The 22,271-nt window shown below is 38.9% G+C and overlaps 1 protein-coding gene across 2 annotated transcripts in view; it reads right to left on the bottom strand.

Annotated features, from left to right (window-relative positions):
* The window catches only part of LOC128803341 (cohesin subunit SA-2-like), a 58,813-nt gene that overhangs the window by 16,150 nt on the left and 20,392 nt on the right, over positions 1–22,271 (bottom strand). For both annotated transcript variants that reach the window (XM_053970211.1, XM_053970213.1), the window contains exons 12-24: positions 21,370–21,468; positions 19,247–19,326; positions 11,792–11,899; positions 9,742–9,850; positions 8,808–8,925; positions 7,833–7,936; positions 7,302–7,394; positions 7,127–7,216; positions 5,908–6,111; positions 4,286–4,362; positions 3,200–3,287; positions 2,094–2,171; positions 275–367 (exon numbers count right to left, since the gene is read on the bottom strand). In XM_053970211.1, the coding sequence (XP_053826186.1) occupies positions 275–367; positions 2,094–2,171; positions 3,200–3,287; positions 4,286–4,362; positions 5,908–6,111; positions 7,127–7,216; positions 7,302–7,394; positions 7,833–7,936; positions 8,808–8,925; positions 9,742–9,850; positions 11,792–11,899; positions 19,247–19,326; positions 21,370–21,468 (1,341 nt within the window). The remainder of the gene's footprint in view (positions 1–274; positions 368–2,093; positions 2,172–3,199; positions 3,288–4,285; positions 4,363–5,907; positions 6,112–7,126; positions 7,217–7,301; positions 7,395–7,832; positions 7,937–8,807; positions 8,926–9,741; positions 9,851–11,791; positions 11,900–19,246; positions 19,327–21,369; positions 21,469–22,271) is intronic.

Raw genomic sequence — 22,271 nt, 5'->3', positions numbered from 1 at the left:
TCAGAAAACACAATGATTTTCACTCAGATCGAGGCCTTGATTCTGCAGATGGACTCATGCAGACAGCACTAACTTGTAGCATTTTAACTAACTTAACTTTAGCTTTTATTTAAAATAAATAGTTGAAGACTGGGGTTTTTATGTGTTATTTCTCTGCTAAGAGACAAAAACACAGCAAAAAATTAATAGAATGAAACATCAGTATGAAAAAAAGGCAGGAATTTAAAAGGAGATCTGAGCAAAAATGCTCATTAAGTGATAGAAAAACACAAACCTTTTCTCTTACATCTTTATCCTTATGGTGGAGGAACCATGTGCAAATCTGACTGAAATGTCTCAGCTGCCTTCTTAGTGGAAAAAGAGTCTCCTAAAAACACATTTAGGAAAAACAAAAGGAGCAATATGTTAGAGACTATGATTCAACAGAGAATTACAGAACAAACAACAGTTGCATCTTTCTTCCACTCATATTATTAATTTAAGATAGCACAGCTGATGACATGATGAAAGAAGCTGGCATTTCACAGAACAGCTTACTAGCTATGAACAACTGCATCTGTCACAGTTGCTGAGGCCAGTGGAATTCAGCAAGTCACACACTCTTTGTTTCTCTATCTGTAGGGAGGGCAGCATGTTTTCTCTTATTCACTACTTCTTATCTGTATAAAGCAGTGATAACATGGAAGTAGAGTCATAAGAATCTCTGGTCCATCCCACCTAATGTTCAATGTGCACTGCCTTGTGGAGTTGGTTTTCTCCCTTCCTCCCCTAATGACTACAAAGGGAATAGAGTTTAACACTCAGAAACTTAAGACACCACACTTTGTTAAGCTGAATCCAGTATGGGAGACTATTTGGTTTGCTCACAAGCATACAAAAGACTTTGATCCTCCACCAGCTCCCAGCTGCACTGCACTGAGCTCTGAGCCATCAGTGCAAAAGGACTGCTCTTACAAGAGAGCTAGATTTCATGCAATGCAGCTCTACATTTATAAGAAAAGGGATTCATCCCAGGACATGCTGAGGAGAACCAGGTGTGGGGCAATACATTGTCTTAACACTGCTAGGGGAGGAGCAAGGGGGAAATAACAGAGCTGCTGTTCAGGAATTTTTTTTTTTTTTTTTTCTCTTGGAACTTCTCTATCTGCCAACCATCCAGATTTGGCCCTGCAGAGTGGGCCGTCACATCTGCTTCCAATCAAAATCTGCTCCTGTATGAAAGGCCAAATTAAAAAATGTGCTGCCCCATTACCAAGTTGAACTAACCATGTCTGGAGTGAAAGGCAGAACACACTGGAGCAGCAAGAGATGTGGACATCCACGCAGGAATGGAACAGGACGGGAATAGACAGTGAATCAATGGCCAAATGGGTAACGTCCCAGCTAGCATTTCTCACACGAATGTCCGTGTCAGCGCCCTGTCCTGTATGCACAGGAGCACCAGGGAAGGGCTCAGAATGACAAAGCAGCACTCAGTGGAGTCAGAAATCATCAAGAGGAGAAGCTCCACAGGGCACACATTCCCACATTAAACAAAACATTAAAGAGTTTTCCTTTCTGGTGTCTTAAACTAGACTTTCTTCTGAAATATCTGCTAAACTTGGTACTTTATAAATTATGAAAGTAAATAGTCAACCAATGAGAAAATTACCACTTTCCTCAACCTTTCTGACAGAAATATGTAGGTAGGTAAATCAAGAAAATAAAAAAAGAAACAAAGTTACAGAACGTCCTGGAGTTTTCATTTAATATTCTTTGTTGCTTAAAAGAAGAAAACAACACACTCTTTGGCAGTAAGACAAGCTCCTTATCTCCATCAAGCCCTAGGAATTTGATGCACATGTTTGCAGTAAAAATAGCAGTGAACCATTGTTCCTACAGACTGAAAATGCACACACAGATTAAAAGAAAAAAAACAAAAGAGGATAAGATAGAGAGAAAATGCCTCAATTCGATTTGGTTTCCTCAAGAAAACAGACTAACTATCTTCAGATAAGCTTGCTTTTCAAGAAATCTCAGAACAGGAAAATTAGCTTTAACTTCTATAAGCATAACTCCAGGCTCCAGGTTTCAAAATTACATCAGTAACCAACCTTGGGAGAATTTTCCGAAACTGCAGCTAGTTGCCACAGCAGAGAAAAATATGTGCACTGGAGAGCTGGTAGGATAATCTGCAAATAAAAACACATGTCCTTTATTTACATTAAAGGCTCAGCAGCAAAAAGTTTAAGACTAAACAAAGTATTCAAGCCTGACATTCTGCATGCTGCTTGCATGAACACCAGCTGTACTTAGATCCTTAAAATAAATTTAACAGGTTTACATACAAGTAAGCTCTGCCCCCTGAGAAACTTAATTACTAAGGTGCTGCTTCTGCAGAACTTCTCTGACATCTTGATGAGTTCAAGGGAAAGCAACACACATATCAAAAAGTGTATTCCCAGAGGCTCACTTTAGCATAGCTCCTTGGGAGTTCTTTGAAGCCTTTCATGAAAGGCAGACTCCTCCAGAGGCCAGTTCAGAGCAGAAGCCAAATCTCGGTGCTCCAATGCTCCATCTAAAGGAATCCACTTCTACCCACTGGCTGCAGGCTCTCTCTATTCAACTAAACCTCACCCCTTGCCAAAAAGCCCCCCAAGTTCTCTCCTGCAAACAGGGGCTGGTTAGCATTCATAACTGCTGAAGTATTTCACCTTGCATTCCTAGAATACACAACTCCATCTTCACACAATGTTTGAGATGAGGCAACCAGATAACCAAAAGGCTGCAGTTGAGACAATTGGCAATTATAAACCACTACAACAAGAGTCAACATGTAAGCAACAGATCCAAAGTATTCCAGTTTCTGGTTACATGCAATCTAAAAGGGGTTCCTCACTACAAGGGGTCCCAACAATTTCATATGTAATGAAATTTAGACTATGCAATGCATTAGATATGCAATCATAAACACGACAAAGGACCAATCCAGATGTCCTGATTATCACAGTTCTGAAAAATCTCCAAAATTAATTCATATAAAGGCATGAATTTACAGCTTCCAATAATGAAAGACAGCCTCTGTTTCCCAGACTGAGAAATGGATACAGTATCTTCCTGCCTCATAGGACATTGACATATAAGATTATTTGATACTTTGTATTTCTTTGTGCTTTCATCAAGAAAAACATCTTTCAAATGTTAAATATTAACTACTCACCAGAACAGGCAAACTGCCATGTTCTGTTTCAAACACCAGGAACCTTAAAGTCTTGTCATACAGATTCCACTTGGTGAGATCATGGGCACTGAAGGTGAAAAAGAAATAATAATGATACACTAAGCAAGAAATGAAGACTCACCTGATCAAACAGGTTACATGTATCCTATTTCTACCTTCATATAATGTAGAGCAATAACATTAAACAACTAAATTTTAATTATAAGGGGGAAAATTAAGTTTTCATCATCTGACACTGCAGCCATTAGACCACAGCTTTACAGTCTGCATTCCTACCACAAAACTTCAGTGTTATGAGGACAGGAAAAAGAAGCTTGAGTTCTGTATCTTTTGCTATACTTTATGCATAGTCTTCAATTACCCAAAAACATCTAAAGAACAATTTCCTCAGCCCACTCTAAAAAACTGTTTCTAATATATATAAAAAATTGTTATTTATATGTATTGTCTAATGCACATAAAACACTGTTTCTAATATAACTCAACATTAGACTTTTCTTTGCAAAACCACAGTAGACACGGCAGGCTAGACAGGTAGAAGACAAACTGAGAAGAAGGCCCAATTCTCTTAACCTCTGTTCTAGCTTGCATGACAATTTACCAGTCTCTGGAGAACCAAGGTTTTGAGAAATCATCTTTTAACAAAAGAAGATCAGAAAAACTAAAAATAAAAAGCAGATTACACCTGCTGCAAAGAACGACTGCATTCACTATACCCTCTTCAGACTGACCACCAGTATTTTCAGTAAGGCTGTGGAAAAACATCCAGCTAGGACAGAGGCACCACAGAGGGGATCTCTGTGTCCATTCCAACACCTCAATTCTGTAGCATACACTTCTCAGCCACAATAGGGCTGATGCTCAGTAATGAGTCAAAAAATAATTCCATATCCAAGAGTACAGTTCTATTAAGAAGAAACTACAACTTGCAGCACCTCTCATAGGGATCATTTTCATTCTCTTGTGAAAAACCCCAATAAACCCAACAAGCAATTTTCACTTTGCATGTGTAAGGTTGATACTTTAAGTATATGGGATCATAAATTGTGTAAATAAAGATCTCACTTATGAAAAGCCGCTACTCTTCTCAAAGTAGAGTGCATCCGGGAAATTTCTCCTGCGTCCGTACAAAATCCACCTTCCTAAATCATGAAAGTTTGGGAAAGAGAAAGGAATTAGCCAGTGTGGGCCAAGGGAATGACTGTGCTCCCTTTCCAACCAACCCACTAGCTTGGGTCACTCTCCTCCAGCCCTCCTTTAACCACACTACTCATGTCCTGCTCTACAGTCAAAAGAAAACAATATAACTGCACAGGAATTTTGTGTAAGTGAAAATCCCTGATATTAATAAACCAGTGGCAGCCTCCCTAGACTGCAGTATTGCTAACACAGAGTAAAAAGTAGCAATTAGTCTAACATGGTCCCTCACACAGTTGTTAAGGATCTCTGGAAAGCTAAGTGTTCACATGATGCTGACCTTCCTTGCTTCCAGCTGCCAGATCACATTCAAAGATAGCTAAAAATATATTAAATACTTTCCCATAGATGCAATTGCTGTAGTTTCCACAAGTATACTATGTGATTCTGGGGGACAAAATATACAACCAGGAATTAGAAGGGAGGGGTTCCAGGAGAAAAATCTCTTTATTTAGATATAGATCACACTACGGAGGAGTCGAAGAATCCCTGGTCTTGCACTGATCTTGTTTCTCATAAGTACACATTCTCCCACATTGACATAGATCTCTATTTAAGACCAATAAAATTAATCCAATCTGAGGTTAGGGGATTTTTTGGCTTGACACATTTTGCAATATCCCTGTGTCCAATAAAAACTTGCCAGTGTTAACTCTCATACCATGGCATGACACCTGTTCATGACAGCACAGTTGATCAGATCAGCTGCAGGCTTCTGTTGTTCAGCTCAGCCAGCAAGCTATTCATATCCCCACCAGCTGTTTCTGCTTTTTAGACCTAATGAAAAGCTTTGAGGGAGACTACAGTCCTCTTTCAAGGGGGAAGTCATTATTTCCAAGACCCTCAAAGCTATAAAATCTGCACTACAGACTGCTGTTTGATCCATTTTTTCCCTACATCCAAAGTGACAGCACAAAGGGCATCCGATGTACAGTCAAATATGGAGAACTACAGAACTGTTTCTTTCTGGGAAGAGCCTCATCACCTGTAGATCAACAGCACTCACTAACTGATTTTGCACATAGTATCTTTGGCACAGTACTAGAGTAACTACAAAGCAATTTCTTAGGTCCAGAATATCTGGTGTAGCAATTCTGTTCCTCACAAGTACACATTCTCCCACACTGGCACAGATCAACAAAATAATTCCAGTCTGAGGTTAGGGGACCTTTTGGCTTAACACATTTTTACAATATCAGCATCCAATAAAAGCCTGCCAGAAGACATACAATGCCCTCTTGGTGGTGTGGATTATCTTGTTAATTATTTTCCCAACTCTGTTCCTGCCAAAATATATGGCCAAAATATATCTGCTTCATTAAAATGTGAAGAACCATTCTTTTCAGAGGTGCAAACCCATCTGTTAGAGTTCTGCCTCCTTCAAGCAGAAACAGCAGGCAAAGAATACTTCCATATCCCTCATAATTTTCTTTGTTCCCTTTTTTTTCCTAGGGAAACAGTCTGCTTACCCCTCAACAAGTCACACTCACCTTTTGCCAGAAGCAATCTAGTAGCTGGTTAAGCTGTTTCATCAACTCATCTATCATTTGAGTTCGAGCACAATCCACCTCGCTATAGATGGCAATTTCTTCACGGCAGAGGATATAGTAAGTCCTGGAGGAAGCCTCGAGGACAGACATATCAGAGTGTTTGGCCACAATGTCTTTTATCTCTCTCAGCAAAGCATCCAAATGCTGCAGGTGATAAAAGGGGTATTTATAGGTAAATTGTACAAAAATCCTCTTACGCTTTAAATCATTTCACTAGGCCCATATATCCCTCTGGGTCACATAAGCAAGATGAAACAAACGCCAGTCTAAGCAGAAGAGGGGTAGGACTAAAGGACACAACTTTTTTTTTTCTGTGTTTATAGCTCTCTTTCATCATTATGTCTCTAGATCTTCCTAAAGAATGGAGCACCTGCTTTACGTTCTACTTTAGCAATACATGGCTAGCACTACATGGGGAACAAAAGATGCCTTTTCAAAGGACAAGTCTGTCTTCAAACAATGGAAGTTGTCTCCCTCAGCAATGGAGAATTGATAATATTTTCGATCATGTCAGTGACAGGGACTTCACTCTTAGTGGGAAGAGGTAACTTTTGCCATTCTGTTGACTCGCTCTCTTCCAGTTCAAGTTTTGGGCTGAAATTAACCTCAGAGTGTTTGCCTAACACTGCCTCCCTGTAAACGTCCCTGCTTAAGAAGACATTAAGCTATTTCAAGGATTTCATCTATCCATTTCTGACCATCCCTTTCCCATCAGCAGATATACTATCTCCATTCTTATCTTTCAGTTACTGTCATTCCCCAGCAGCTGGGAGTCAGCCTTCACAGAGAATGAAACCTATTCTGTAGTAAACTCCTGGGAGACACCAACTTAAGACACATGGCATAATCCACCCTCCCTCCAGCCAGGAATGAAAAAACCCCAGGGCTGGGTCTACCACACAAAACCACAAATCATAATCCATCAAGGCCAGACCCAGCATATCAGAACTGACTAAAAAAAAAAAAGAAAAGCACTAAGGCTTTTCTTTGCAGCTCCAAACCAAAAAGTAAATCCTGGATAAGACCACTTTCCTTAAGGTATAATACCATTTCATTTGTTCAACAATTTTCTGATTGTTCCAAATCCCATTAAACTCCCTCCACTGTCACATAAATTTAGTACATTCCACATGAACCAATTGCCCCAATTCCTATTCACCTTCTCTAGATGTCCTGTACTGTAAACATCTAAATTATAATACTGAGGAATCTGCAGAAGATTTGCCACCTTTTGTGCATCTGTTGAATACTGCAGAGAAAAAAACAGGATATGAGTACATTGCAGGAATTTAATGAAATATTTAACATACATTCATAGAGCAGCTGTTAGTTACCTTTGCCAAGAGCTGAGGAAGCACCGTAATAAAGTGTTCAGTAATTTTTGTGCAATCTTCCAATTGAATTTTCTTCTCTTTTACTGACAAAATCTGCAGACAAAGCATTTGGTTTCAATTATAAAATCTCTGGGATTTGAGTGGAATCTTACATATAACCCAAGCTTAACTCATATTGCATTGTCTCAAGCATATCAAGCTAAGATAGAGACACTCTTCCACAAAGAAAACCACATGTTTTTGTTTTTTTTTTAAACTTTAAATTAGATGCAAATTGCTGAACAGCTACATGTCATGGATAAAATGCTCATCATTTGTCAATAACATGCTTCAATTGGCTCTTCTCTAATGCTCATCTCCTTCAACATCCACTTCTAATAAGATCTAGAGGTGAAAAGAAATGCATTTTAGAAAAATAAGCTATTTTATTTCCTAGGATACATCTGCAACTAGGAACAAGCTGTCTGGCAAAGTACATAAGGCAAAGATAACGTGATGACAGGACAATAAATAAGACTAAGATGCACTGACTTTTTTGGCTGCACCTCTGCCCACTGGAGGATGACCTTCAGCTGCTTCTCTGACTGTTGCGAGGATGATTTCGATGAGAGCACTTTCCTGGGCATCGCTCAGTGCTGGAAGTAAATCAGTCTCAGCATCACACAAGAGAAAAGTGAAGATGTAGCAACAACTGATGTAAAGCCTATTCATTTACGTGAAGAACTGTGGAAGGACACTAAAGAACGGGAGATGCAGTGTTTCTAAATAAACAGCTAGAGAGTGTTTGACTTCATTTGAAGGAAATTATTTTCTATATTTACTGAGTACCATTAGTTCCTTAATGGCTAAACTTTTTGGGGAAGTTGGGCTTGCAAAAACACAAGCCGTTTTAATAAGATCTTCTACTGACTAGTGTCTCATTTAGGACAAATCTTCTTTGAGTACCAAAATGCTATAACTCACTGGGTCTACAAACTGATTTTAATCACACAACCAACTCCAGGTCTACAACAACCATCCATAGAATCATATAATGGTTTGGGTTGGAAGGGACTTTAAAGATTTATTTACATTTACTTCAAAATAATTCTACCAAAAAAAATCCCTCTAGTGTTAGATGTCAGTGAACTCAATACATTACTCATTTTCTTTTGAAGAAGGATTAAAAGTCTGACAAAAACTGCATTTCAATCTATTAATACTTTTAGATTTAAAAGTTTTGGACAAACAAAGTGAACACTACGTAAGCACTATGGCTTAATTACAAGTATTTATTGCATAGGTTCTAAACGAACATTACATAAATACAGAATACTGAATAAAACAAGTATGTTGATATAAATATTACACTAGCATTGAGTTGCATCTGCTTTGTAGCAGTTGTGGACCTCAATTCGGGACCAAATGGTACTGCAATATGAAATGATCCTAAACTAGCTAAGGCAAGGTTCAAAAAATAGCATGGGGAGATTCATTCAGACAAAACTAAATTTTTTGCTTACCCACCTTCTCCAGCTTCTTCAGCATTTTTTAATAGAAGAGTGGTCATGCACTCCCAGTCCTTCAGGAATTTGCCTGCCCAGTCCCACAAGCTGTCTACTAGGTATGTAACATGTTTGTGTAGCTAGGGATTAAAAACACAAGCTTACAGAAGCAAACACATCAGTAGAAGAAATACAGCTTCATATGTTCCTCTCCCTTTGTCCAATGACAAAGCTCTGTCATTCACATATATATTCACATGCAGTATTTCAACATATTTAGTTCAAGGCCAATGAACATTTAAACAATCTGATACAAAGCAGGAAAGTGGGGCGAAAAGTCAGGAAAAGCCGGCAATAAAAATTTAATTTTCTCTTTTAATAGGAATTTAAATTAAATAATATCTGAAACTAGTTTCTGTATTGGTTTATATTGCTGATTGTAACAACCAAAAATCCAGTCACAGGACTAGAAACAAGTCATCTATCCAATTCTTTGCAGAAAGATTCAAAACTGCTATGTCTGAGACACTTTGGCCAGATAGAGGTCTGCACCACTGCAACAGCTAAACCGTGAACTGTTTATCAGCACTTAAGCTGATAAAACTCTCATAAAATTACAGTTTTTGCTCAGCATGGAGCCGTGGTACAGCAACCCACATCTGCCTCGAGAAAGACATGGGCATGTACCAAAAAACCCTCACTCAATGGCATTAGTCTTTCAGGCTCTTTCCAGAAACTGCCTCAGCACTGATTCTCTCCATTAGCACACTTGTAAAATAGGTTTAATACAGCAGAACAGAAATTGCTTCACTAAAAACTTAACCTAGAGACTAAAAACATTTCTAACACCACATATTTCAGAGCTCACCAACAGAAATTACTTTCAAAAGCAAGAAGATAATTGATTTAACATGCAACACTGGATTTAAAAGGCTTACTGCAGGGGCAGTTCTCACCTCACTCTCCAGGAAAAAGTGTATTAATCTTTTCAACTGGTCAGTGCTCGCCCCAAACTTTCCTCCTCCTTTGGGCTGAACTTTCTTATCTCCCTCATGACTAAGAAGCCTGCCAAAAGAAAAGTAAGTCAGTCCAGTTCTGCCACATTCTCCTTACACTCATTTACCAATGTAACACTACTTCTGTCAAGATCACAAGGACTGTACTTCCCTTAAGTGTCTACTTATTTACCCCAAATCTCATTAGACTTTTTTATAAGATGAAAGGAAAAAAGATTGTTTGCCATTATGAGAGATATGCTATCCCTGTGGATGCAGAGACTATTTCTGATAGTTTCACAGGTACCCTGCCCCCCTTCTGGATGATGGATGCAGATTCCACAAATTGATCATACGACGTAGGCATTTGCTCATGCTTGAAAAGAGGCTTGCTCTTGGCCAAATTTAAAACCTTAACAACACAGGAGAGATATTACCACACAGCCACTATTCACATCACAGTGCATCTTGGAACTGCAGCTTCTTAAGGAAAGCACAGTATCTTGTAATTATAAAAGGCAATTAACGTCACAAATACAATGGAAACTCTGTTCTTCCTCTTCTGTCTGAGGTATGAAGCACAGTATGACACTTCCATTTCCCCCTTTTATCCAAAATGACTCTGACTACCCACAAAAAGTGCTAATCCCAAGATAAATACAGGAAGGCCATCCATGCTGATTAATCTAAGGCCCAAACAGCTTGGATTTAAGAGCTGGACCACTCTACTAAATGTCAGCAAAAGCTTGTGCATTCAGGAAGAGTTTCTGCTGGTATAATTTATGCCAGCTAAGTAATTAAGCTTAGTAATTAAGTAACCTAAGTTAAAATATGCACACATGGAGGAGATTTTCTGCAAACCGAGAAGAAGGAGCAACAGGGGTGGAAAGTATAAGCATTTATACTAAAACTTAGCAGTATAACCAGGAAAAGGAGGGGTCACTAACATCTCTTATCACACCAAAATGAACATTCTATACTGGAAAAAGTGCTGGAGAGAAGCACTGGGCAAACAAGAGCAAGGATGAGATTTACAGGGTCAAGATGTCCACAAGGCACTGTTGAGCTGGGTAGAAAAAGTGACGTTATCAGGGCAATCACTCTGGTAGCAAAATGCAGCAGAGTTCTGAGAGAAGAAACATCTAATTTATGAGAGCATATTAGGAACAACACAAACTACAAGTCTAGTAAATGTAACAGCAGATTCATCAAAACAGAAGTTTCTCTTCATTTGTCTTTCTGTTGGACTTAGCTCCACATATTCCAGAATGCCAACATTTCAGTTAGACAGGAAAAGACAACTAGGAAAAGATTCTGTATGTCTGGAAACACAATTATTATTTCTGAACGTTCCCCCACAAAATCCTTGCCTAAATATTTTTATTTTCATTTATTTTTGTAAGTCAAGATTATTTCTCTCAGCAGTAAAGACAGAATATTTGTCTCTTCCCTTTTTAGCATGCTAATTCCATACAACTTCATGCAACCATTGTTATAAGAAGCCCATTTATAAGAGTTACTCCTGGGGAAGATAAACCCTGTATTTCATTAATCTGACAGGAAACTGGGAGGTCTTTTTAATCTGCTGCATCTCTCATTATTCAAAACCTTTACAATGTATAAGGCAACTTCTGAAGAGAGGAGGCCATTTTTGTGATTAATCACCAAACTATGAAAATCCAGCAGATGTCAGGTGACAGATTAGCTTCTAAGAAGCAAAGCAATGGGAAAGTAGAGAGAAAGAGGGCATGTTCTCAACATAGCATGGCACTTGTGGATCAACTGGTTTCATATTCCCTGTGTTAGTCTTACAACTTTTCTCACGCCTATTGTTTCAGGGCTGTGCAGGAAAACATGCAATCACCCCCAGACAGCATTTTTCTTCTGATTACCAGAAGAAAGATGACACACACTTTCAGCAGAAAAAATAATGCTTAATGTCCCCCTTAAATAAATCCACCTTCATTCCAAAACAAATGAGAATATGCAAGAAGTAGGCAGGCAGAGATACCTTTTATAAAGGAATTCCCCAGCTGCTACTGCAAGCGGACGGTGAGTGGTATAAACAAACTGGTATAACATTTCACAGTCTTCAGCTGATAACACATCCTCACAGTTCCTAGGCAAAAATAACAACGGAAGTTATAGTCCAGGTTTATCGGCAAAGAATAGCATGAATGTTATGTCCAGCTTTTACTAGACTTGATTCTCCATAACCGTGCAACTTGTTTACACAGCTACGTGTAAATTTTTGTAGGGCATTTCTAAGAATGCTCTCAAACAAAATTGGTAGCGTTCTTTTACTCACTGTGTAGAGAAACAGAGGTCTGTGTAAGCCATGACAAATCAGGCCCACTGCATAGACACGAACATTAATTTAAAGTATAATTACAGATTATTAGTGATCATGGTAAAAAGAGTAATAGCAATAAAACAGGAAAATCATGCCTTTATGCTTAGATGTTCACTATAGAAGATAACAATTAGAAACCTTCATTCTGTAGTATAAATTATTTTAAGCTATTTATTCCCGTATTTTATAACCTATATTCTATTACACTAGAATCCCGTGCAAAAAGAAATCAAAACATATTCTTGATGGCACGCTTATGGCTGTGACCTCTCTGCACAAACACATTCAAAGTCATGACTTTTTTCATTCAGCTACACATCTTGAGAACACCACATGCCAAATAGTACACCTAGAACATTCTCTGAGAGGTAGAAATGGTATTCATATCAAATATTTACAAAAAAGAAACTGAAGCATCAAGGCAGAATAACCCAATGAAGAGATACCAGAGCAGTGAAGTCCAAAACCAGGATTACAGTTTCCAAATACCTGCTTCTTGCTGCCACAGCAATGTCACTGGATTAGGCTACTCCAGAGAATGCAAGAGCAACATATGAGATCCTTACACTTACTACACCCAGGCAAGAGGAAAGGGTTTTTACGGATCACTGCATTCAATCCTTGAGTAGTAACATTTTAAAACCATCTATAGCTGTGGTCCAACATCCTCCCTACAACTGAAGATTCATGCTATTCTCCTGCTAATAGTAATGTCTACAAAAAATCAGCACTCCTTCCTATGCTTGCCCATTTGTCTCCAACCCATTGCATCCTTTAGCATCCTCACAAGTCACAAAGCCCCAAAATAGCCTCCAACCTGACTGAGAAGAAGTGAGCTCACATTAGGTGAGATTATCACTGGAGCATCCATTAAAAAGATCTTTAAATGAAAGTGCTAATGGTATGTCTCCAAAAGTGATGAATCAGTCTCACAGGATAATGTGAAATAAAAGCTGCCTTACACACTTAAGGCATGTTGTGGTGGACTCTTTAAACATGCAATTACCTTGAGAATATATTTGCAGTAATAGAACATATAGGAAGTGTAAAGGAATACATACCAAGAAATCGCCATAAAGAGAAATATTTATGTCACTCATTTAACTATCTACAGAACTGGAAGAGTAGAGTAAAAATGTGTTTATTGATGTTAAACAGTAAAAAAATGAAAGAAGTAATATGGTTTTATGGTGCATTAGAGCATACGAATAAGCAGTGGTGTGTCCTGTGAAGCCATGAATGATCAAATTTATTAAACTTCTACAAGTTTAACAAGTGAGAGTAAAACAAAGAATGACAACAAAGAGCACTTACAGGAATAAAAAGACATGATATAATAAATATTAAAATGCTATGGGGAATTTACAGAAAAAAAATAGCAGTCTGACAATGTTTCTTTCATTCTTTTTAATGTCAATCTATTATTGAGTTCTTTTAAAGCACTAGTTTCCATGAAGATGTCTTTCTCATTTTTTCTCTATATATTTTTTTTTCAAAACCAGTGGAGAGCTGGGATTATAAGAAATTTCACAAGCATACAGTGATCTAGACTGAATTAATACAGAATCATAGAGCATTGAGGATGGTCAGCACCTCTGCAGATCATCTGCTCCAACCCCCTGCTCACAAGAGGATCAGCTACAGCAGGCTGATGTGTCCAATCCATGAAGTCAAGGACTCTACAACATCTCTGGCAATGTGTTCCAGTATTTTAAAAGAGTTACTTGACTAAATTGCTCAGATAGCTTGAAGAGCTCAGCAATACCTATCTCTCTGGACAGAAATTAAGGACCATTCCTTTCCAGTACTATTGAAACTGCTTTTCCATAAGTATTTTCTATCCTTAGAAAAGAACCTGGGAATGCTGGTGGACACCAAGTTGAACATGAGCCACCAATGTTTTCTTGCTGAAAATTAGGTGAATGGTATCTCAATCTGCATTAAGCTTTACCAGCAGGTTTGGAGAGGTGATCCTTCCCCTCTACACAGCACTGGTGAAGCCACACCTGGAGTGCTGTGTCCAGGGCTGGGACAGACAAGAGACAGACTGGAGAGAGACCAAGAAAGCATCACAAGGATGATCTGGATCATCTCTCCTTTGAGGAAAGGTCAAGGGAGCTGGGACTGATCAGCCTGGAAGAAATAAGGTTCAGGGGGATCTTAGCAATGTCTGTAAGTAATTGGTGGTGGGAGTAAGAAGACAGATACAGGCTTCTTCTCCTGGTACCCAGGACCAGAAGCAACAGGCACAAACAGAAACACAGGAGGCTCCTATTGAACACTGGGAAAAACATTTTTACTGTGAGGGTGACAGAGAACTGGCACAGGCTGCCAAGGGAGGCTGGACATACTCAAAAACCATACAGCTGCAGTCCTGGGCAATGCGCTCTACATGGCTCTTCTTCAGCCCTCTTGTCAGGGCTGGACCAGACAACCCTCCTAACTTCAGCCATTCTGTGATTTCCAAAATCCCAACCTCTCCATTTTTAACTTTGTCTTCTAAGAGGTTGGGGATTTACCCATTACATTAATCTAGTGCAGTAGTATTTCCTCCCTCCTCAAGACATAAGTAGGTAAGATGCTGCTCCAGCTGCAAATGAAGCACCCCCAAACAGCAGCGAAGCAAAGGAAGGGAGAAGAATCCACTTCCTTTGCAACACAAGCTGACAGACACTCCTGACACCACTTGAGCACCTGATCTTCTGCTTTTTCCTTTCTTGAGTGGGAGGGAATACCTGTGTGCACTACTACTAATATTACTGTTCAACCACTACTCTCTGACCATGATGAGGTTTAGGCTTGTAACTCCCACTGAAATGAGTGCTCAGGCATTTTACCTGCCTCTGCAAGCAGCAGCACTTGATTACACACCTGCAACCATCAGCACTAACACTACCATACTAAATGGGTGCCTTTCTTTTTCACATCCATCAGATAATCATTAACCACATAAAGAATATTTCAAATACAGCAGTAATACTGCTGCAAATTTACAGCCCTCAGACTGCCAAGCAACAGATAAAGGTTAAGCCAGAAGTGCCTGCCAGCGTTTAGGTGCCTAAAAATAAACAGGCATGGCCTTCCACATACCAATCTCATGACATACCATTTTCTTTGCACTTCAGTGTGAACATGTCCCAGTCTTCATGTCCCAGAAGAAACTGGGATATTCTAGAGGGAGATCACAGACCCATTTTGTTCTGCATATGGCACGAGTTGAAAGATTTCGTATCTTCCTTTTTGTTTCATTCTGCTGCATGCAAGAGGTATGACTGCTGGAGTTACTTGACTTGGTCTACGCTGTTGCTCACACCAAGGACAACCATCAAAATCACAAGAGTAAAATAAAAACACACCTGACACACTTTACAGAGTTTTACGCTCTCTGCTCTCATTGCAGGTTATTTCAAGACACACTTTGGTGATTAGCAAAACGACAATACAGTTGCCACTAAAATGTAACAATAGTCCTTTCCCACCCACTGTACAATGGGATTAGCATGTTGCAATACACTGTGATTATGCTGTGGCAGACCGATGTGTTTTGTGTTTAAAACTCAGTTTAATTTCTAGTTATGTTTAACTAAAGTAAATCAAAGTCATTTTCCCCTGGGCTATTTACATATTCAAGCTAATTGTAGATTTGTGCCCCTACCCACACCACCTGTAACCTTTCCCCATGAATCTACTGTGGTTAACTAATTACTTTTGCTGCTCTTTTCCAAAATCCCTCTACGCTTTTTGGTAGTTAAGCTCACAAAAATGAACAGAATTGTCTAGCAGTAGGCACACTGAACTAATTTGCCTCCTAAAAGGCAACGCTTTTTTTACCTTGGTCTCTCATTGTCACTCATGTTTTCTTCCCTTTATTTCCTTCCTAGTTCTATTCCCTGTCAGATCCTTTGCAACATTAATGCTAACAATTATGCATAATTCAGTACCATTAATAATTTCTATTATGCTAAACCTCATAGGCTCATTTCCATCTCAGGATCACATCATGCTGTGTAAAAACAGAAATCTACTAGCCCAAAGACTGGCATTCAATTGAGACAACATGGAACAAACAAGAAGGAAAAAATCTCAGCTCACAGAGATACACAAGAATAAAATACAAATATGAATTTGAAAAAAACTAAGTATATGCATAGCAAGAGAGTTCTGAATCATCACTGGAATTTTTTTTAATAATGTAACACATATAAGTGAATTGAAAAGATAAGTGTTTTCACTGCCTCTCTAGCTATCAAGAGAGAGAATGTAAAGGCAGAGCAGCTTTATGGGCAGTAGTACACAGAGCAGTCAGTGTATATTCCACAGAACTGGAATGCAGTCATGGTTGAGAGATGCTCAGACCTGTTACTACCATACATGGCACACAGCTCTGCTGCCACTGTGAAATATCACAAAAACGGTCAATTAGCAACAAGGTCTTGCTGCTGTGCCGACGCAAGACAACTGTGGAAGTCAGTCAAAGAAAGTTACTGACATAATGTATTTTTCCCAAGAAAAATTACCCAACTGAGTAATTGGAAGAAAAAAAAGCTATTACTGGATGACTCATGTCACGATATAACAAAATATCTACTCCAAGATTAGAGAAATGTTCTGAAGGTCTGTACCTCACCAGGGAAGACTATATGTTTTTTAAAAAATTAATGATTCCAGATGAAATAGAGAGAATTCAGACAGAGATTCTTTCCAGCAGCTTTAAAAATAGCTTTCAGAATCTTGATCTGAAAGGTCTCTCACATCTCACTAAAAACCCAAGTTGGCCCACTTGAATTCAGTTGCCAAATTTGCAGATGACAAAAATTAGTCGTTAAAAGAGAGGCCAAGACAGCATGACAAAAGTGGCAAAAATTTTATTACACCAATGCATACTAGTAGCCATGCCATTTATACAAGCTGTCATTTATTACTTTATCATCCCCTTTGAGGCAGGGGAGTTGCTGTCCCCAAATCAATTTCATGCTTTACTGCATGTAACAAGCAGCACTACTGCTCAATATCCAGACACAGCTTTTGAGCTATGAGACACACCTATTTGAGACACATCAGCCCTGCAGGTCTTTGTTTCTGCAGTGCCAGCAGCAAGTCCTTTCTGCCACTATTGCAGGTACTAAGGCATCAGCTTTTCCCCTGCTAGAAAAGGATCTTGATGGAGGCTCTTATTAAGAAGCCTGTACATGTGACTGGCTATATTGTATGCATTCTCTTCACACAAAGTTATAGACTGGTCAGGACTATTCTTATCAAAGAGAAGAGTTGTTGTTGAATTTGCTTATTTGAGTCTCCAGTGCACACTTTCACCACTCCAATAATTATGCCAAATCAGCAGGGCTCAGAACAACTGGGGGGGGTACAGTGGAAGAAAGGAGGATGGCTATGCAACAGATGAGCAAAAATAAAGAAAAGAATGTATTCGCTAAGTCTCTACATGGCTTAATTAAAAACAATTTCATAATGTGCTAATTTTACTTATGAAAGTTGCATCTTATGATGGAAAAATATTCAGAAAAATTTAGATGGCATTTATTCACACTGGAAACCATATTTAAGCAAAATTCAGAAAAAATTGCTTCAGGGAAAAAGAAACATTGATCAAACTTTTATAGCTGCAGCTTGCATTAATGAGAACGTGATCCCTTATAATAAAGCCAGAGATGATAAACAGCTGCAGTGCCAATATAGCTCTTGTTAATTCAGATACGGAACAAGTGCAGCCATAACTGGTGTATGGAATCTTTGTACTTCAACAATGGTGAGCTGCTCCTCCTAGCACAGGGACATGTTATCCATGGACACAGCATTGTGCTTTGTCCCAACAGCTAGGCACCATGGGGAACCAAGGGATGTAGAAATGGACATTGTGAACACAGAAACAATACAGCCCTCCCTACTACTAGTGAGGCCCAAACAACAGCACTACCTTCAGAAGAGGGTGCAGTGCTCACAGCATCATATGCTGTTCTGCTGTGCCTATTGAAGGAGGCCTGGAAAAAATGCCATTCAAACCAGTGGAATGTGCAGTGAGACAGGAGACAATAAAGCAGCACCTCAATATACAAACATACTTGAAATTTAATGTTAATTATCTACAGCACAATATTAGTTGGACCACTACAGCCTACATGCTCCTCTAGCAATGAATAATACTTCTGGCTTAAATAGAGAAGCAGATCCCACAAGGCTATTGGATAACGTCTCATGCTGTACATGGAAATAAGCATCTGCATCACCAAAATTCAACTTACACTCTCAGATAGAGGAGACACTGAGTCCTAACATCTCAACTGTATTATCAATGGAATGCAGTGAAGTTTTTATTCCCCTTTTGCTTTGAAAAAGAGGGACAGAAAATTTACTCTACACATATTTTGCAAATGAAGACATTTCTAAAATAAACATGCTGCTCAAGGATGTATCAGAATAAGATTTATATACTTCTGTAATACTAAGTGTCATTCTTTCCCACACTTCCAGCTTGCCATTATCCTACCAAATCTATGGCTGGCAGGTAAATTTCCCAAGGAAACAACTCTTCTGTTAGTCTTCTACCTCAGAAAAATCACACACTTGCTCATTTCCTGTCAATCAGTGTGCTATGGGCTCAAAGGTTACCAGATTCTCTGCCCTGGAGCCAAGAATCTGAAAGTCCAAATTCTAGCAACAGCCTCAAAGCTCAAAGCTTCCTGCATCAGTTGCAGAGACAGGGAAGAGGGCAGAGCTCTCCAAGCTCCTGGTCAAAGCCTGGCAATCCTGGGACAGAAGATGGGGTGGGGATCCCATCTTCAGTGGGAACTTCCCCCAAGTCAAATGCTCCTTTTGAGAAAAGCCAGAATTAAAAAAGGTGGAATTTCCTTTCAGAGGGAAATGTAAAGATATAAAAACGTAGTTTTCAGAGTGAATCTCAGCACAAGGGTTTTCTTAACACTGGCATTTCCCACAGAAAGAAAATGTCATGTCTTGAGCAGCTTTAACTGTAACTCATATCCTGCCAGAAGCAACTGTTTCCCAACAAGTAAGTGATTACAGGAAGATTCATCAGGTTTGTACCTGGATCTTGTTGCCATTAAAACAATACAGTAAATTAAAAAAGAAATTATTTACTGTGACATAAGCATCAAGAGTTTCATGGCTTGAACTGCTACTTCATGGTCCTTGTCCAGAGGCATGGACACAATTCGATCCTAATGGATGTAAAATGACAATAAAAAGATGTAACATGGTTTGTTCTCAATAAACATGTATTTTTGCTACAGCTAGATCATCTACACTAGTACAGCAGAGATTTATTTTTATTTCAGCAGCTATTTCCTAAGAGACATAAGGCAACTTGATTACTACCAAGTAGTTCCCCAGCCCCTGAAAATTAACAGCATGTTAATTTTTTAACTGAATTAATCATGCAGTAATATGATATTTTTTATACATGTACTGTATGCATTCACAAGAAATTAACTACACACTACAAATTAAAAGTGACTGACAACTTGTTTCTAAGATGTTACTACTAGCACTTCAGTATGTTAAATGAAGGTAAGCCTCAAATTACAAGCATTATCTAATCAGTTTCTCCCACTAACAGTAAAGTGCCTGCACCTACACATTACAGAAGTCAGTGCCTTGCTGAAAAGACAGTTAAAGTCATAAAGATACCTCATGGCATAGCAGCAATACTGCTGACCTCCAGAATTCACAATATTTTAACTAGTACACATGCAAACAGCTCAAAAAACTGAAAAACTTCCAATCCCATGAAACCAGGAACTTGCACACCTCAGAGTGGCCTATATCTTTAAGATATATTACACCTTTAGACTTGCTTGATTTGGAACTATTTTAGTTTCCCCATTTAACACATGGTTTCTAAATCTCTACATTCATTTTCCTTTGCACCTTCCTTTTTCTCACAATCCCGTTGGAAGGTGTCTAAATCCAAAAATCCTGAGTCTGAATATTCAAGGGTAATAGAGGGAGCTTGTGTAACTCCCGTTTGAAGGAAATGGATTGATGGTTATATGATTACACTCCCTACCACTGAGAAAGCTTGCTTTAAACTTTGAAACTGGTATTTTGTGTGTAGCTGTTTGGATTTCTTTTGTTTAGAGGGGAAGGAGTTGATTTTCGGTGGGGGTTTATTGAGTGGGGGATGGAGTTAGCAATAATCCATTTATACTGCATCCTCCACACAGGGAGATGGCAGCACAAACAGCCTGGAGCTATTTCATCACTCTTTACTGAACACCAATCCTGCATTTGGTTACAGACCTTACAGTAATCAGAAAGATAAGGGACTACCAGATAATCATTTAAAACAGGGGTCAATCTTAGTTAGCTGAGTTTAATCCTGAATAATTTATTACTAAGATACCAGTATCAATCCATTTCGTGTTCTTTGAGGATATGTAATAGGTATTTTTCACTACTAGGAATTGCTTCGACACACAGGTAAGCCCTACACCTTTTGCAAAAAGGCCATGGGTTTGCCACCATATGCAGGCATTGATTTGTCCTGACAATGAATCATGTCCTCATTCACAGGGACTGAGATATCAATCACATAATCTTGAGCTTTCTTACTCAAATACTGAGAAGGTGCAACCCTGCTAGGGTAAGAGCAGCTGACAAAATCCTTAGCAAGGCCAAGGTTAAAAAAAGTAAGGGCTTACTTCTTAAATTAGTCGGGATATTGGAATATGATAAAGGCAGAGTACAGGGTCAGTGAAGCCACAAAACAAGCTCTCAAAACTACAGTGTATCACTTGATTTTTTCAGAAAGGAGATAAGGGATCCTTCTTCAAGATCCATACTGACATGGTAGATCAAGAGAGAGCCATTCCCACATCAGTGTGATACATGGACAGCCAGTCCACTATCTATAAGGTTAACCCATTATCAGGGGCAGCAAAAAGAGGATCTTTAGCATAGGAAATTCTTTGTCATCTGCCGAAGATCCTGTAAAAAAACCTGGGCCAATCTGGATAAATGGTGGAGATAACCGACCACAGTGCATGTTAACACCATTTTGTGTGAACTGAAGTGAAATGGAAGAGTTCATAGAAACATCCCTCTCTGCAATACGCCATCTATTCAGTCAATAAGGCTGTTTCTGCAGGAGTCTAAGATCCTCTCAGTGTAGAGAATGGGGAGATCAGTTCTGATCAAAACATCAGGCCCTGTGTATACATCCAACCTAGACTTAAAAAACCAGCAAACCGTAATCTATTTACCTTGAATCTGTTAGTAAAGAGATCCATCCTGGAAACAAGTTCTTTTCTGCTGTAAATTCCCTGCAGTCCCAGAAGACACTTCAACCGCACTTCAGCTTGCTGTAAGACAAAGAGAAATTGGCTAACAGTAAAATACATGCATCTTTCTTAGTCACTATAAGCATTTATATCATGTAAATAAGAGCTCTTTGTGAGTGCCTACAGCAGACTATCCAAATGCTGCCTCATCTTCTTTATTAGTGACACCAGTACCAGTTTGTTTGTGTGTACACACACTCATCTCTCTCCCTCATACACAGAGGAAGCCTGCAGCGAGCCAAACTCAAAGGTAACATCAAAGTTTGTGTTAGGCTCCCTAAGAGCCGAAGAAACTCTCACAGACCACAGTTAATAAAAGCAACAGAATGCAAGAGATACAAGGATTGTGCTATTCATGTTAAAGATACAAAGACAGGTGTATGGATGACCTACTTAGTATACAACCAGCACTCTCCCATACATCAGACTTTGCTTGCTTCTTGTCAACAGCTGACTGGGACAATTGTTAAAAACAGACAAGGAGTCCAAGAAATTACAGATTTCTCTAGATTCCCAGAGGAAGAGGTACAACTTAGAAATGCACTGCCTTATCACTGTGGATTCTTACGGAGTTAAGCATCATGCTTTCTCCCTATTTCTGTTTTACACTAGAACATAGTTATTTTAAGAATTGTAGGAAAAGGGTTGAATTCAGCCTAATTAGTTAATTTAGGCAAAATATATTTGTCCATACAAGGTGTTATTTCATACTATTAGTACTGCTGCTTCACAGATGCCTCAAAAAGAAGTCTTTTCCTTAGCCAGCTTTTCAATTAGCTCATGTATATTGTTACATCATTCAAGGGACAAAGCTTTAAATGGCA

The sequence above is a fragment of the Vidua macroura genome, chromosome 2 (assembly GCF_024509145.1).
Source record: "Vidua macroura isolate BioBank_ID:100142 chromosome 2, ASM2450914v1, whole genome shotgun sequence".
Lineage (NCBI taxonomy): Eukaryota > Metazoa > Chordata > Aves > Passeriformes > Viduidae > Vidua > Vidua macroura.
This window is presented reverse-complemented; position numbering and strand designations above follow the sequence as displayed.